This window comes from Westerdykella ornata (genome assembly GCF_010094085.1).
Source record: "Westerdykella ornata strain CBS 379.55 unplaced genomic scaffold EI97scaffold_5, whole genome shotgun sequence".
Classification (NCBI taxonomy): Eukaryota; Fungi; Ascomycota; class Dothideomycetes; order Pleosporales; family Sporormiaceae; genus Westerdykella; species Westerdykella ornata.
In genome coordinates, this window is record NW_022986855.1 from 37,696 (window position 1) to 53,753 (window position 16,058).

General features: G+C 50.1%; 4 protein-coding genes across 4 annotated transcripts; 2 read left to right on the top strand and 2 right to left on the bottom strand.

The window, feature by feature from the left end:
* Positions 1-95: 95 nt before the first annotated feature.
* EI97DRAFT_465486 (uncharacterized protein) lies at positions 96-8,131 on the bottom strand. Its single transcript, XM_033801470.1, has 11 exons — positions 7,686-8,131; positions 7,191-7,639; positions 5,619-7,140; positions 5,206-5,568; positions 4,242-4,454; positions 4,123-4,168; positions 4,020-4,075; positions 3,547-3,973; positions 1,460-3,500; positions 881-1,413; positions 96-827 (listed from the first exon to the last, which is right to left on the bottom strand). The coding sequence occupies exons 1-11, from the start codon at positions 7,893-7,895 to the stop codon at positions 460-462; spliced, it is 6,228 nt and encodes a 2,075-aa protein (XP_033655646.1). The 5' UTR covers positions 7,896-8,131; the 3' UTR covers positions 96-459.
* Positions 8,132-8,272: 141 nt separating this feature from the next.
* EI97DRAFT_245358 (uncharacterized protein) lies at positions 8,273-9,388 on the top strand. Its single transcript, XM_033794091.1, has 2 exons — positions 8,273-8,489; positions 8,539-9,388. Exons 1-2 carry the CDS (start codon positions 8,430-8,432, stop codon positions 9,205-9,207), a joined length of 729 nt encoding a protein of 242 aa, XP_033655647.1. The 5' UTR covers positions 8,273-8,429; the 3' UTR covers positions 9,208-9,388.
* A 1,117-nt stretch (positions 9,389-10,505) lies between these two features.
* EI97DRAFT_431370 (uncharacterized protein) lies at positions 10,506-11,309 on the bottom strand. The gene has a single exon (XM_033797918.1). It carries the CDS (start codon positions 11,199-11,201, stop codon positions 10,731-10,733), a length of 471 nt encoding a protein of 156 aa, XP_033655648.1. The 5' UTR covers positions 11,202-11,309; the 3' UTR covers positions 10,506-10,730.
* A 3,050-nt stretch (positions 11,310-14,359) lies between these two features.
* Positions 14,360-15,002, top strand: EI97DRAFT_440629 (uncharacterized protein; the record flags this gene model as incomplete). The annotated part of the gene is made up of 2 exons (XM_033799647.1): positions 14,360-14,521; positions 14,565-15,002. The coding sequence occupies 2 exons, from the start codon at positions 14,360-14,362 to the stop codon at positions 15,000-15,002; spliced, it is 600 nt and encodes a 199-aa protein (XP_033655649.1).
* Positions 15,003-16,058: the final 1,056 nt, after the last annotated feature.

Sequence of the window (16,058 nt, forward strand, 5' to 3'; positions counted from 1 at the left end):
TATCTCCCGGACGGTAGAACTCTCCCATACCCGCCATCAGCGCTTCAGGGATACTTTGATAGCGACTATCTGCACGTCTCGCACATCATTCACATGTCCTAATACCAGCACTCCCAAACCAGAACATATCCGTGAAGTGCTCAGGAGTATCGTGATATATACCAGGATTCACAAATCTATCGCTGCCGACGCACTGTCTGCTCCAAACCATTGAACATGCGCACAGGTTCCCCCTCAAATGATGCACCACTTCCTCTTTGCCGATATCAATGTCCGATCGCGCTCAACAAGTGCCTCCCATTTACAGCCAGCATCATAAGATCATCTAAATCACGCCAACGGTATTTCACTAAGCCTAACAATTGCTCCGCGTTGCGGTCTGCCATGCAGTTGGAGATGAAATGACAAAGATAAGAGTGCTCAATAAGGTTTCCAGTCTACTGATCATGCCACGCTAAATCACCAGTCGTCATCGGCGGCCTTTTTACCCTGCATCGCTGCTTGACGTTGTCTCAGGGCCTCGGCTAGTCCTCCCGCAATGCTTCCGCTGCTGTCGCGAGGCCCCGCATCAAGGTTACTGCTTGCTCCGCTCCCTGAGTAACCACTATCCCGTGTGGCCAGAGCAGGGGCGGGTTTCTTTGCTGCTGGGCGTTTCGCTGGCGGAGCAGGGGGCGCGGCCTTGGCGCGTACTCCTCCGTTCGCAGCGGGACGTGCTGGAGGAGCAGGCGGAGCAGGTGGAGGAGCTGGCTTCTGAACTATTTCCTCCAAGTATGCTGACGGCGCCCATCCTGATGCGGACTTGTCCAACCGGCTTGCCAACCACCAACCTAAGCGCCTGTCAGTATCCGTCCAGAATGACCATAGTAGTGGGAGCACGAACCGTTGTTCTCCTTCTGCGTAACCAATACCACCTCATCCTTCTTTAAGCTAAGTTCGCCCGCCGACTGTCCTAAGAAGTCGTAGAGAGCGCGATAAGTCGGCTCTTTCGGTGCGGGGGGTGCTGTCGGTGGAGGGGGAGGCGGTGCGCGGACCGAAGATGACGATGCGTTGCGTGCGTGACCAGTGCCATTTGACAAGGCAGCAACTGGTTGGGGCACTGGTACTGGTCGGGGCTGAGCTGCCGTTGCCGCTGCTACGGATGCCGCCGCAGGCGTGGTTTGTCGAGGTTGAGCAGGACGATGGGCAAGCTTCGAGGGCCCACCGCCTGGTCCACCAGGTCGAAGCAACTTCCCTTTCGTGATTGGTTTTGCAGCTACCTGCTTCCCTTTGGGTGTGGGTTTAGAAACGGAGTTAGGCGGTTCTCCAGGACCGGTATGGACGGTGCCACTCTTGTACAGATCGTCACGAGCAATCGCTGGATCCTTGACTGCCTTGACGTGGGCAGGTTTTCCAGGCTTCTTATTGTACTCAATTCTAATAGTTGTTAGTTTGCATACATGGCAGTGCTGCAGTTACTCACGTATCTCCAATCCTCAAATTTAATGACCCCCGGAGAACATTGGTTAGGTGTGTGAAGAACTCGGTCTTGAAAACGCAGTTGACAAGAGGATCTGGCTCCTGCGGCGAGCCTACGCCGATAGAGAACCAATCGTCTTTCAAGTTTGTGCAACTGATGAATTTGATGGCTCCAACAGGTATCGTCCGCTCCGCCTGGATTTGGATCTGCCGGTTCACAAGGACCTGCTTCACGATGTAGACGTTCCGTTTCGTAAGAATCAGTGTTCGTGGCTCAGGTTTACTCGAACGTCCGAGTTTGGAAACCAGAACTTCAGCCCTGCACGAGAAAGGAACTTCCTCGCTGGTGGAGATGCCGATAGCGTTCGCAATGACTTCTCCTGGCCCGCCCCTATTTCCGATACCAAGATAGTCACCCAGGAAACGGCGGTACCCGACCAAACTGTACGTGCGCCTCTCTTTGCGGCCTTGAAGAACTTTATGGCCTTGGTCACGGAGCTGAATGAATTCAAGCCCACCGTTGACTCGCCGCCAGAACCTCTGTATTCGGATAGCGCACTCGGTCCGGTAACGCAAGTAGTTCCTCCATGCCCGCTGAATCCTGATCGCCATGTTATGCCAGTAACGATCACGCATCGTCTCAAGCGCGAAGAGGGTTTCCGGAGTCTTAATGAAGACCTTTGTCACGCCCATCTGGAACTCTTCGGCAGGAATATTCGTATCCCTTAATATCTGCTTGGCGCCACTCTGATAATCGCCAGTCCACGTATACTCGCCGGCATAAGAGGTCTTAGGGGATAGCAAGAAGAATCGTTCAACGAATTTCTCGAAGGTCTGACGGGACGCAAAACCGGCACGCCGAATGCGTACGTTTTCCTGAAGACCCAGATACTTGATCTGATGGAGTACATTGGGTGAATTGTACTCAGTAGGTGACTTGTTTTCGTTTGGCTTGATGGTTCGAATATAGGAGGGCTGTGCTTTCATGAGAGTCGCTACAAGATCATTCGCAGAGGCTTTGATCTTGTCTCCAGCAGTGGGAGGCCGCCTCCGGTTATCCTGATCGACCTGATTAGGGAACAGCGTGTGAATGAACGTGTTAGAGCTTTGGCTTAAGAGGTTGAGTAAGTCTTTCAGCAGCTGATCCTTATTCTTGTCTGTCATTCCCTCCACAGCGTAGGACACATCACCAGCGTAGTGCTTGATGACAAATTGTCCCTGGCGGGGCTGGAAGTTCGGGTTCGAGGATAAGGCGTTCAGCCTCTGGACGAAGGTCTGGTCTGCTGCGGCCGGATCTGCGTGTGCGGTAGCACAAGCATCATTCAAAGCGGCGAAAACACCAGGCGGGCGCTTTTCCTCAATCAACTCGCAAACAACCTTGTTGTCAAAATATTTGATCGGTGTCCATTGAATCTGTTCTCTGGCGTATTCTTCTTGTTCGGCCTTGAGTGTCAGTTGAATGAAGATCTGCTGAAGTTTTTCGTTGACGTAGTTGATGCATAGCTGCTCGAAGCTGTTCCGCTCGAAGATTTCAAACCCATAGATATCCAGGATACCGATGGAGTTCGCGGTTGCGCCTCTTGCTCTTAGGGAGACGTTTACTCGCTCCACTATCCAATCGAAAAGGTTGAAATATATGGCCTTCGACAGCGCATCTCTTACAGCTGTCGCCTGTGCGATATTAAGAGGCACGTCGTACACCGAGCCCCTTCGCCCTCCTCGACTAGTCTCCATAACTCTTTGTGTAATAGCCTTGTTGACATGTGCGGCAGATACTTCGAGTAGGTACGCGACGAACTCGACCACAGACTGGTCAGCTACCTGTGCATTGCCTGAGTCATCTTCTCCGAAAGACACATTTCCAAGCCACAGGATAGCAGCGAGCATTCGGAATATGTTGTCCTGCTCAGCTTCCGAAAGACCAATGATCTTCATGGCGTTCAATGTCTCCTGGAAGTCGCCATTGTCATCTATTCCCTGGACGTCATAACATTTCGAGCGGCTTGTGTATACGTATGATTGTGGCTGCTGGACGCCGAATAGTTCTAGATCTGTCAGAAATGCAATGCCAACAATTGCGGGTGTACAAACCTCTGTATTTCGACGATGCCGCTTTCGTGAATTGGTAAAAAATATGAAAATTCCGCTCGTTGGTGATTTGGCCCACCACTCTGGACTTCTCCAAGAGATAATTGTTGATGTTCGCTCCGACCGGCTCACCTTGAGCATTGAAATGGATTTCCAGATACTTTCCGAATCTGGAGGAGTTGTTGTTTCGGAGTGTTTTCGCGTTTCCGAACGATTCGAGCAAAGGATTCGTGGCCAGCACCATCTCCTTGATCTCCTGAATCGACGAATTACTCCCGCCGGAAACATTCGCAATGTATTGCATTATCCGCTTCGCTGCCTCCGTCTTTCCAGCTCCGGACTCTCCCGAAATGATTACACATTGGTTATCTTTGTATGCGTTCATGTTGTAGTAGGCGGATTCGGCGATGGCGTATACGTGCGGTGGTACCTAATTCAATGAGCATGTTTCCGTGCTTATGATGCGCCTGTCGAACCTCGAGCCTGTTCTTCCCCTTATAGCTGTTGAGCACTGCATCCGTGTATATACCCACTATGAATGGTTAAAATGCAATTTGGGAATCGATCGCCTTCACATACAGTCTTTGAAGGGATTAACGGAGACCAGCACGTGGCCGATATATGTCTGCAATCACGTCAGTCATCCCTTCTTCGCCCCACCCCGCTGGCGCAAGCATTCGCCAAACTAGCAGACGCACATATATCTCTCCATTCTCGAATCGCTTCTTCAGGTTATCGTTGATAGCTTCGTTCGAGATCTTGCTGATCAGCGTAAGGTCCGAAACGCCAACTTCCTTCTTCTTGGTTGACTCGAAGACTGCCTTCTTCGCAAACTGTGCCTTCTGTCCTCCGGGGGCGGCTTGTTTCGAGGTCCCTGCATCTTTTTTGCGGCCAGCCCGCTTCGTTACCGCCTATGAAGGAGAGAATCAGCGTCTGCAATCGTATCGCGACGGTCGGAGGGGCCGTACCATGGTCGCTGCTCAGTGAATCACAATCCCCCCTTGGCGAAATAATAATATTGTATGTAGTGTAAAGAAGGAAAAAGCCGTTAGGTCCGGCTGGGGGAAGTTTGGAGAGTGAGGAGGCAGGCAGGTAGGGTTCTGTTCCGTTGTCAACGTCGAGGATTGAGTGCCTGAGGGTCTTGGTTAGGTTCCCACACGTCACGGCGAGCCTCGCATCAGCCACCGCCACATCTCCAGCCACAGAACACTTTTTTCAGGAACAGCGTGCGTACGCAATCTCCGTGCAAGTGCAGTCCAACATGAGTGCAGAGGGAGAAATCCTCGCCGCTGCTTACGTGTCACTCACCACATCTGACTTCCTCAGGCATAGCCAACGTAAAAAATGCAACGAGTCCTTCCTCCATTTGTCATTTGGCAAGTAAACGAAGAGAGCCGCAGGTGACTTGCTAATAATGCTGCGCCCAAAACAACATGACCATCATTATCAAAAAGTGATCGTTATGCAGGTAACAGGTCCATGTGCAAAGCCCGAGGAAGCCCGATAATCAAAACAAGCGCCTCGAAAACAACATTGACGCCATGCTAATGCTCATGCCAAGGTACGAATAGAACTCACGCATCCAACATAACGCCGTTGCTTTGCTGACCAAACTCCAAGTTCCCAAAGACATCAGAGGACATCGCCACCAAAACGTCCAACACTGGCCCAATCCAGTTTCTTGGTCTCTTCCAGCTGCTGACCTCCCCACTTGAATGTCTTCGGATCCGCAAGACAGCCTAAACCTCCGCCTTGGATCCAACCGTCAACAATAGACATGATAAACTCGAGTTTGGCGCGTAGTGAGTTGCCTTCGGTAATCTTCTTGATCGGGTCCGCCCTGTCTGCAGAACCGTACAACAGTTGTTGGAGAGATCCATGCAAAGTCGACCGGTCTCTAATGTGTTTCCAAGGGAGGTCCGAGTTGTTTTGGAGCCATTCAATGGCTTCCAGTGACAGGCAAGTGAAATTGCAGTAGCTGGCGTCCGATGCAAAGACCAGTTTTGTGTGGTCCGGGAAATTGACCTGTAGGAAGGGCGTTAGATACTTCAAGGAAACACTTGGGTAGGCCGTACCTGAAACGAGCCGTCACTGAACCCCCAGAGCCCAACGTTTCCTAGCCTTTGATAGAATCTCACGAAGGCTGTCTGTGCGGACCCATTCCTCGAATTGCGGTCATCTGCACCAAGATGGGCGCACATATACCTCCCAAATTTGTGCCAGATCTGTCGCAAATGCTCCCGACGATGCTTTTCAACCACTTCTACCTGTGCAAGTGCCACGTCCTCCGCCGGGGCTGCATAGAATTCTATGGGGACCTTTGACAAGTGAGCAATGTCTTTAGTGACCGCAAGAAGGTGTGGATGGCCATTCTGAACGATTGCCGTAGTGACGGGATACTTCTCTGTCGCTACTGTTAAACAACCGACGGTTCCGTCCTCAAGTACGAATCCAACACCATGCTTGCGAGAGTAATCCACCCATTTTGCCACGAATGGAAGCTGCGGTCGCTTTTCACTTCTTGATTTGGGAGATTTCTTTTGCAAAGCACGGGCGATGTTGTCTTTGAAAGTACGCAGCTGTGACAGAACTGATGCTGGATCGGAATACGGTATTTCAGGACCAACACTGCGAAAAGAACCAACCGTCCTCGCTCCTGAGTCGGCATCTGGCTTTCTGGCAACAGTCGAAGTGGATTTCTCGAGTCGTGTAGGTGCTCTATCTGTTGACGCCGAATCTTTTTCGCTGTCGAGCTTCGCTTCAGCGCGTCGGACGGACTTAGTTTCCCGGGGAACACGTGATGTTGCTGCGCTGGCCGAAGGTGCGGTTGCTCGAGCGGGATTCGAGACTTTTCGAACGGGTCTCATACGCGTCGGTGGTTTTTGTGAGGGCCTTTGCGGAGGCTCAGTCTCCTCCATCGGCTCTCTGTTTTCCTTCAAGGAATCCAACACCTGTTCTCTTCTTCTCGTTCGAGGTAAACGTCCCCTCACTCTGTCGTTCGACGTGGTTTCCACGAGAGCCACACCTTCTGATGACGATTCTTTCTCCTCTGAAATTTCACTCAGACCTGTACCAGCTTGGAATGGCCAATGCGTCTTTTCAGGGAAGGGCAGGTAGACGGTGTCCTTGGCGAATGGGATGTTTGGCTGCTTTCCGGATTCTATCTCTTTCTGACAATCTCTCGCAACGGTCTTGTTCCTCCTGCTGCCATAAGCGCCAAACGTTTTGCCAGCCTCATACTCCCCAACCGATGATGCTTTGCACATTGCAAACCATTCATCCGTATACCCTCGACGTATTGTCGAGGCTGACGGGGGCCGAACCTTGGGCCATTTAGGTATCTGAGACGTGCAGCTCTTATCGAGAGATAGGGGTATGTACCCCATTCTGAAATATGCATGGTTTACGATCTGGTCAGGGGTAGGACGCTCATCCTCGTGTACAAGTAAAAGCGACACTATATCTCGGAGGTCGTCGGTGATCTCGTTGGGGAACTTCGCAAGGTCCGGCCAGCTGTAGTCACGGGATTTAAGCTTTCGATATATGTCCTCTCTTTTAGCTGCATGAAATGGCGCTCTACCCACAGCGAGAGTGTACCTGTGCATGTTAGTTATTGTCGGTCCAATGATGCCAACATCGACACTCACATCATGATTCCGATGGCCCATAGGTCTACCTTCTCATCATGTCCCTTCCCCGTTTTCTCCAAGACTTCGGGTGCGAGGTAGTTGGGAGTACCGCACATGGTTGTCCGGCGTATGGCGCCGTAATCGTTTTGGGAGATGAGGAGCGCCGCAAGACCAAAGTCGCCAACTTTTACGTTCATGTCCTTGTCTAGGAAGAGGTTGCCCGTCTTGAGGTCGCGGTGCACGATATTACGCTGGTGAAGGTACTTGATGGCACCGCATGTTTGAATCATAAAGCGACGGATTTCTGGCATTGTAAAATACTTTCTCTTTTTGATTGCGTCTGCAAGTGACCCATTTGGACATAGTTCCAAGACGACGTATGTGCTGGCTTCGAAAGAAAAGGCACGGTAGAATTCGACAATGTTGGGATGAGCTAGTTTGGAATGGATTTGAAGTTCGGTTACAAACTGTACCAGTTAGCGAGAAAGAGACAACAAGCCAGTGTCATCGAACCTTTTGCGCCAGCTTTGGTGGCTCCATCTTCGATTTGACAATCTTTAAAGCGACTGTGTTGTTGCCGAGATGCTCATGTCCTAACAGCTTCGCGCGATGGCAGATGGCGAAGCCGCCCTTCCCGAGCTGTGGTCCTGTCTCATACTGCAAACCTTCCGGGTCCACTACCACCTCTGGCGGGGCATCTGCGTGGACTGACGATGCAGACATTTGATGGTGTTTGTCGATCTGGTAGACACCGTCGGTGTTGGGATGATGGGAGCTTCAGCGATGTCGCAAACAAACAAGCTCGCTTGTTGGCAGAGCAATCACGGGAGCCAAGACCGCGGCGACTCTCCGGTTCGCAGGGGTCTGACGGGTTAAGAACACCGTATGTTCAACCAGAAGAGGAACCTTGGAAGTGAGAGACGAGTTGAAAGTAGGATTCGCTTTTGACGCTGAGGAAGTAGAGTGCAAGTCGAAACATTTGGGAAGCAGTGTCTGTGTACTTAGGTAGAGCCTGTTTAGATAATTCCAGATCGGGTTTAGCGTGATTTTCGAAGCTCGGCATGAGGCTTGAACACAACCCATCCACAACCCATCCGTCATCAGTCGCACCTGCCTGCCAGAACGCTTTCGCGAATGGTCTTCACAGCCATGCTGTCGCTCTCTTCTTCTTTTTCCTTGTACAATTGAATGAAATATATCCATCACTCAGCGCCCCTGTAACTCTATCTTACCAGTCTCGTAAATCAGAAGCTCGCCATGTCCCTCACGCTCAAGATCACATCCCTCGCAGTGAGAACATTGGCAAAGCCAATGGCCGTAAGTCGTGCGCTGGAGGACATAAGAGCCATTGTTGAGAATACCACAGAATGCCATCAAACGCAACGCTCATGAGCACGAACGTTTTCGGAAAATATGTGTCTCATTCGCACAACGGCTTCATCGCATCGACATGAGAATGCGTCTCGGACTACTGCAGGATCCCGCCGTCATTGATAGACAAATCGCGAAGGAGGTTGCCGCGGCGGAAGCGGCAAGGAAGAAAGACGCAATACCTACAGTGAAGACCGAGGAAGAGACAAAAGCCGAAGAAGCTATGACTGAGAAAGAGAAAGAGGCGGCGAGGAAGAGATTAGAATCACGCAAACCGCGTATCAGGCCACTTTCCGAGGCGAAGGCCATTGAGACAGGCGCAAACTTTGTTGCGGAAACATTCATATTCGCAGTTGCGGTCAGCGTCATCGTATTCGAGCAATGGCGACAGCGGCGGAAGGCGCAAAACCAGCGCGACGATATCAGAGAAGATCTAGAGGAGATACAGAAAGACTTGAAGGGACTCAAGGCGGAATTAGAAGAGTTGAAGGCTCAACATGCACCCCACTCAGCATCTGAGAAACTTTTAGGTTTCTGGAAAGGAAAATCGGAACCGTCTAAGCTGGATGAGAGGAAGACCGACAGTCAGAAACAAGAAGCGACTGCACAGCAGGCAAACGTCAGCAATCCAAAAACCGCTAGTCCATCACCCCGGGAGCAGTGATGTGGAGAAGACAGTACAACAGGCCAAGCTCTTCCTCCATCATCGCCGAAGACGTCTCCGTTCCGCAATTTAAGATAGATCCCTACTCCGCCCATGATACCCATTACGGCCATGATCCCTTCATTGTACAACACTTTTGTAAATACAGGTAGATATGTAAGTAAGCGCATAGACAGCACAGAATAACCTTGCGTAACCCCCAGAAGATTGTTCCAAGAGAATGTTGAGATCTTTGAGTGCTTGGATCATGGACTTCTACTCGGGGTAACAGCAATGTAAGCCCTGGAGAGCTTGTTGCGCTGCCGCAGCACCCTCCACAGCTGGAAGAGTGCTTCGTCGTCCACGTGCTCACACACTTCCACTAGCCCAATCGAGCCTGAGAGGGCATATCGTATTTCAACCACACCAACGCCCCTGATCTGTTCCCTCTCATTTCGAGTGAGCGACAATTACTATCGACTACCGAACTCGTCCAAAGGTGGCAGTCATTACGCCAAAGGAACCAAGAGGTGGACAGTAGCTTGAACCATATCCTGGCGTGAACCTGACCGGATGCAGGTTCCCAATACTGATGCCTCCCTCTCGAGACCAACGAGCGACAATGAGCGGTTATCGCCAAGTAAACGGATCATCCAATCGTCTGAGCCCCTCCACTAATGACGGACATGGTCGGGTCCGGATTGAAACGGCTGGATACGAAACATTTCCACAAGTGAACGGCTCTCGGAGTCAACGCGCAACCACCACCTCCGCCTACTTTGCCTCCAGAGCGCACACCAAAGCACCCGCAGGCCTTAGAAATTTCATCCAACGCTCCGAGACTCCGCTGCCGCCAGCGCCGATCCTACACGAAGCTCTGGGCTTGCTACCATGGTGTACAACGCATATGCGTCTGAGTGACGGACAAGCAATTGCCCTGAGCGATGTGGGGAGCAGTTTGAGAGAGGTCATGCTTGTTGCTATGGCTGCCGCTGTGGATCCAGCGGCGAGAGAGGTGATTGAGAGGGCCGTGGGCAGGGAAGCTGCCATTGGTGTGATTGAGTTCTGGTGTGAAGAGTATGCTATGGACTAGGGACTGGCGTTGCTTCAAATTCGATGTCGGGGATTCCAAGGTGCGACAATGCGAAATATCACTGCCAGTCCATGTGTGCGACCATGCTTTGCTGCAGCTACTTTCGACATTGCCGATCTACATGTATGCGAGCCATCTTCGATTCCTAGCGGTCTCTCTTCTCATCTCTACCAGCCCAAGCTCGCTTCCTGAATATTGCTACTTAGAACAGAATCTTCAAGAGCATTGTTGAGCAAAGCACTGGTTGGAATCCACACCTCGTCAGGGACAGGGACAGACACAGCTTCCCTGATCAAGATCCTCAGTGACCATTCCGAAAACCGACCTGGTCCAAGGGCATGACTAGACTCTGTGTAAGCTATTCTGGTATCTCTGGAGGTACTTGTGCTGGTTGTGCAGTTGCGTTTTTGTTCTCCTTACCTTTTGCTGACGGTGGTTCTGGCGGCTTCCACTAAGCTTCCGAATGGCCCAACAGCATGGTCTGATCCTCTATAAGTTGATCTCCAGCCTCCGGGCCGTCGTTAACTGCTTGCACGCGTCCTTCTTCACCCCTTTTTTCGTTTTCTCGTACCTCCTTCGTCCTTTTCCAACCTGAACTTTCGGCCACATTCGTGTCACCAGTCACTTCCGCAGCGATCACTGCCTTGATGTCCTCTCCAATTTTGTCATGCTCCTCAGCCAGTTTGAGGTGATTTTCCATCATTTCCGTATGTAAGCGTATCAGCGCCTGATACCTCTGGATCATGCGTTCGTGCCCTGCCTTGTTCCAAGAGTGTATGGAGCTGATTCTGGCGTGGTCCAAGGGCTTGTGTGCGTACATCGGAGGGTGGGCCCAGCTGAGTGCCTTCAGCAACCCTTGATGTAGCGGAAGCGCGTCTTGTGCGTTTGCTAGGTCAGATTTTAGACGGAAGTGTATCTCCATTCCTTTCTGCAGGGTTACGTGCTTGGGCTCTATGGGGACTTGTGGGACAGGCGCAGCCTTGCGCTTTGCACGGTCAATGTAGCATTCGAGATCTACCAGTGGTACATGGTCAGTAGTGGTTCGCCTTTTGCTTCTTACACTACTGACCCCCAAATGTAAGTTTGGTATAGGCGACGGGTAGCAGGCCTTGGGCCTCCCCAGCGTTCTTATTGAAAGACGGACTGTTAGAGGCTGGATCGAAGTCGGGCCTGGCTGGATCGAGACGCGAAGAGGAGATGGGCCGCGTGTCCGTCATTGCGAAAGCCTCGAGGTATCCCTGTGTAAAATAGAGGTAGTGCGATGTAATGAATGTGCTAATAGAATCTATAACGAGCGAAGTTGCTTGTAGTTGCTTGTGATATGGATACGGAGTAAAAATGGCTGGTCGTAAAGGTTAGCGTTTGAGTTGCATACGGTTGCATATCTTTGGTGTTCACCTTTACCAGAAAGACGCCCTTCCCTCTGTAACCCAGCAACTTTGTTTATGTGGCAGGTGAGCCTGGCCTACCAAGGTAGCTCCTGAAATTTGTGCAGGTGCGAGCCAGACGGGAGATTTGGCGGGCTCTTAGACCATGTCTTCCCGTGTGTTTGGCAGTGATATATGTAAATCTCAAGCTTCAACTTTTCCCAACTCAGAATGCCCTGAAATACTTGTCTTCTTATTCAATAATAGTCAACTTCGATTTCAAAAGGCCAATGACCGCTGGATAACTTCGGAAATGTTACGAATTGGCGATGTGTCACCGCGCCGGACCTCAGTTTCTGAACGCACAGAAGCGTTTGCTACTCAAACGTCTATATAATAAGATCCGATAGACGTGATCTTTGTTTCCCTTCGTAGTATCATCTCCCACCCGGAACACCAAATTCCACCGGAGTTCGCCTGATGTGACAGTCCTGCTCGGGTTACTCGCAAAAGCAAGAGCCAGATACACCGTGTCAGATACCCTGTACTCCCCACATCATGTTGAGCTTTTCGGATGTGGCCACTATTTGCATATGCTTTTACGGTGCTTAAAAATTGAAGACGGATATTTCCCGGATTCATTGCCCGCATCCTCCTCCACCTAGGAAGTTTCAAGTTAGAAAAAGACCCGAGAAATTCAATGGTCTGTGAGGACAAGGTTTATGCAATAGATACCACCAAAAGGTCTGGCTTTCGGTCATGTATCCACCTACATTATCCCTTCAACATGCGTCTGCCAGACGTCATTTTCATACCACGGCCATGACTTCGCCAACATTGACGAAGATTACACTTATGGGGCCTGGTCCATGTGAAGGCGCTCTTGCCGTCCTTCTCTTTGGGGGAGAGCAATGCTTCCGATAAGGCGCCGCTCGAAATTGAGAAGCTCTCCGAAAGTGGCATGGCAGATGCTAATGGGACCTTGAACCGCCAAAACATTGGAACAACCTCAGGAATACAAGGAATGACTCTTCAGAAATATGTGAAGTTAGGAAATGGTCATTTCAAAATCTGTGTGGTGGCACTTGGATGTCCACATATTTCTGCTTTCTGAAATCATACCCTATGCTCAACGAATCGATTCATCTCCAATGTCGCAGGTCAAACGGGACATAGGTCCAAGTCCGGAAAGCCAAGAGTCGGGTCTAAAAATGATACCGGGGAGATCCGGAAAACCATCTATCTAAATCGGATTCAATGACACGATATCCCGACTAGTATGATTGTTACCTCTAAGGCTCTCTAAATTTCCGCTTTCAGTATGACATCTTTGGGTCTTAACCTTCAGCTTCCCCCAAATTGAAAAACGCCTGTCCCATGGTTCTCCAGTCCACGCGCAACAACAAAAAGGGAACGACAGTGTCATGTCTTGAGTCCACCGATACATTCTACTCGCCCATACTCCCAATCGGAGCGCCAAAGCATGATGTCTTTCATTACGCAGACCAGCCACCAACCTTAGAGGTACTCATTAAACACTAGAAAACACCGCGCAGAGAGCTCATGTCTTCCGGCATCCTTCCTAGTTTCTTCCCACACAGACCTGAATTCCAGAACCTACACGCGGAAATCTAACGTTTCCCTTCCCTCTTCCAAATTCTACGACACAGATTCACCATCTTTCTATTAATGTCTCCAACTCCATAGCAGAGGCAAAGGAGCATAAGACCGCACCGACATTGGCTGTTGCAACCATACCGCGAACACCGAGCGCCAATGACATGACTAGAAAATACCTAAAGTGCGTCGCACGATCCCATGTGCGTCTGGCATCTCCAATTCTAAAGCGTTTCGGAGTTTTCCATGATCTCCTCTGGCACGGCCCTCGGGATCTCGTAACAACAGAAAACATCTAATCTCGAAATCCATTGATATCAAACATGTCTGCAATTTGAGCTCGCTTCGTCTGCCCCCTAGCTATCGAACGAAAGACAACATCAATGCCGAGACTACAGCTCACCTCGTACCCAGAATCACTCATAGTCTTTTGTGTCTGATAAATAACCGTGTTTTCCAATAAGCACTCGGTCATTCTTCAACGTTCGTGCATCACCAGCATTCGCCGCATTGCACAAGTGATGCAGTCCAGAACGAATCATACCCTACGTGAGGCCATAATGTGCAGGTAGCATCAGACCAAGGAAATTGAACACAGACCGAGCTAATGTGCCTTGTTCATCTTGGTTCTCACCATTCATCTCAAGCACATCCCAAAATCTTCGAGACACCGCCATCGGGTCCGGCGTATGCTACCCCGGGACACTATACCACACCATGTCCGTAGTGCCAGAACTGCGTGATCATGTTATGTGCGTGCTTAGACATCTCATCCATCGGGGATGACCAAACCGCAAATCGTATGCGCGTCGGCATGTGCTCCAGATGTGTCAAAGACTCGAACTCCATTGCTGAAGCTTTGATGTCTTGGCCCCTTAGAAAAGCTTCTTTCTACAACCTATAAGAAAGCTCACGCAGTTAACTCACGTACCAAAGTCTTAGAGCGTACAAAAATGGTCCTTTTCCACCTTATCTGCAAAAGAATTCGGGTTATCATTTATGCTCTCCGCGGCCTCCTGGCTCTCAACACTACCTCCTAAACAGTACTTCATCCCCGACTTCTATGTCTCTCCGGTGTTTGTTCTAGAGAAGCAAAATGGTCTGGGATTTTCTCCATGGCACCTCTACAAACCCATACACCAGATATGCTAGAAAGGAGTGCGATCTTATACTTCTGCCTAGCTTTTTAAGAAGCTATAAATTCAAGGGTCTCACCTGGTGGGGGAACTGCAACTCCAGAGAAATGGACATCATGCCAGTATATTCTACAAAAGGGATACTACAACTTATGTTCTGTACAGTCTCTTTTCCAGAAACATGAATGGGGCGAAGCGTCGGGGAATACACAGGCAGATATGTTTCCTGGCATTAGTCCAGAGACCTCCAGAAGACAAACGATTGTCCCTAAGAGCACCTTTGACAGGCCCGGACCCCATCCGCATGAGACTGCTGGTCCCGCGGATCTACCCAAAGCAAGAGGGATACGAATGTGCGCCTGTGCAACCGCTGTTAATGTACTCCCTATAGCTATATGTGCAACCTTCAACAACATGGCCGCTCCACCCTCAACCTCTGTGTCTCTTATCACCAAATCTACGTACGCAGTTTCTTATGTGTTCCGCTTTTCTCTTTTAAGATTAAAGTTCTCGACTTTTGGGCCTATGATAACTGTAAAAAAGAATGACATGTTATGCGAATATCTGGAAAGCATCTTCGAAACCCCCAGCCTACCTCTATAAACTCAAACTCTCGCCTTAAATAAATAACGGGAGTTTTGATAGAGAACATGAGTTGGTGGAAATGCTCGTTCTATCCACACTCTCCAAAAGGGTACCTAATCCTGTTTCATGTCCACTCTGAGTCCCTTGGTTGAAATTCCCAAAATTAAGCGTCGGCGGCAAGCATGTCTCGTTCAGTTGCTCAATAAACAAACGAAATAGGCCTTGTCCTATGTGGTGTTTGTACAACACAGACATCAGCCAACTGTATAATGAAAAGAGAATCAATGTACATGAGGCATCTCAGAAATCGATTGCGAACATACATCCGTTGGTGCCCAACATGCCAGGAAAATCGCAGAAAGATACACAAGCCCTATGGCCAGTCGGAACTGATTGAAGCACCGGAACTTCCCTACCACACCATCGCCATAGATCTTATGACGACGAATATGCCCGCAGCTTCTAGAGAGGGATACAACCGCCTAACGTGCACTAACAAGCCTTTTGAAAAATTCTATCACTACTAGGTCAAATCAAGTAGTCTCTTGCTCGGTGGCCTCTGCATAGATCGACAAACTTTTTCAACTTATTCAACTAATCCAATGCGATTGGGGAATACCGGCATGTTCTCCGACCGGGATCCAAGATTCATCAAAGGACTCTTTTATGAGACATTCAAGAAGCTGAACATGGAGTTCCTAACCATAGCCGCATATCACCCTCAAGAAGACGGTGAATACGATATGACAAACTACGTGGAACACACCTCCCAGCTCGAACAGCCATCCGCGGACGAGCCTCCAAAGCTACATTTCTACAGCCAGAGCTGCAGTATTCCAACAATCGCGTCCAAAGGATGTATGTAATCCAGAAGTCATTGATTAGGCCGCATGGAGCAGGGAGACAAGGCACCAAAATGTCCAAACACGGATTCCATGTCCCGCACCCCTGCCCGAATCTCTACTGCTCGTCTGAAGTCTCCATTAAAGCGACTACAGAAGGCTAATATGTTGGTCCAGCAGCTCTTCAGGCTTAAAAGCAAGCTGTCTGTACCTCATGTTCCCGTCGCACATG